Source organism: Buceros rhinoceros, unplaced genomic scaffold (assembly GCF_000710305.1).
Source record: "Buceros rhinoceros silvestris isolate BGI_N320 unplaced genomic scaffold, ASM71030v1 scaffold18225, whole genome shotgun sequence".
Taxonomy (NCBI): domain Eukaryota; kingdom Metazoa; phylum Chordata; class Aves; order Bucerotiformes; family Bucerotidae; genus Buceros; species Buceros rhinoceros.
Window position 1 is genome coordinate 32,924 of NW_010412485.1, and position 957 is coordinate 33,880.

General features: G+C 41.3%; 1 protein-coding gene across 1 annotated transcript in view; it reads left to right on the plus strand.

Moving 5' to 3' along the window:
- APOB (apolipoprotein B) overlaps positions 1–957 on the plus strand; it is a 37,498-nt gene that overhangs the window by 29,789 nt on the left and 6,752 nt on the right. The window contains exon 27 of the mRNA XM_010136421.1: positions 1–953. Within this exon, the coding sequence (XP_010134723.1) occupies positions 1–953 (953 nt within the window). The remainder of the gene's footprint in view (positions 954–957) is intronic.

Genomic DNA, 957 nt, shown 5'->3' on the forward strand with positions numbered 1-957 from the left:
CCCTACACTAGAATCAAAATTCCTGGGCTAATGGATTATTCACTGTGGGAGCGGGTAGGCCTGAAAGATTTACTAAAGACAACGAGACAATCCTTTGATTTAAATTTGAACGTTCAGTATGAGAAAAACAAAGACATGCATGTAATCCCCCTTCCTTTAGCAACAGTGCATGAAGCACTTAATAAATACATCATTTCCTTCAACAAGCATTTTGAGAGAGGAAGAAACACTGCTTTAGATTTTCTCACAAAGTCGTACAATGAAGCCAAAACTAAATTTGACAAATACAAAATACAGATGTCGCTGAACAAACTACCACGAACCTTCAGGATCCCAGGATACAGCATTCCAATTCTGAATATTGAGGTCTCTCCTTTTACTGCTGAGATGCCAGCCTTCGGTTACATGCTCCCAAAAGAAATAAGCACAACGAGGTTCACGGTTCCGTTTATTGGCTTTTCAGTACCATCTTACACGCTAGTCTTACCTTCCCTGGAGCTTCCAGTCCTTCATGTCCCACAGGAACTGCGCACTCTAAAGCTTCCCAGATTCAGAATCAACAGTCCGTCAAACCACATCTTAATTCCTGCCATGGGAAACCTTACTTACGACTTCTCATTTAAATCCAGTGTGATCACTTTAACTGCGAACGCCGGCCTCTTCAATCAGTCAGATATTGCTGGGCACCTCGGTGTCTTATCCTCTTCCGTCATTGATGCACTGCAGTTTAAGCTAGATGGTTCAACAAGTTTGACAAGAAAAAGGGGGTTGAAGCTGGCCACAGCATTGACCCTGAGTAATAACAGATTTCTAGGAGGAAATCATGACAGCACTATTAGTCTCACAAGGAAGAACATGGAAGCTTCAGTGGCAACAAATGTAGAAATCAACACACCAGTTTTAAAAATTAATTTCAGCCAAGAACTTTCTGGAAATACTAAATCTAAACCCACTCTT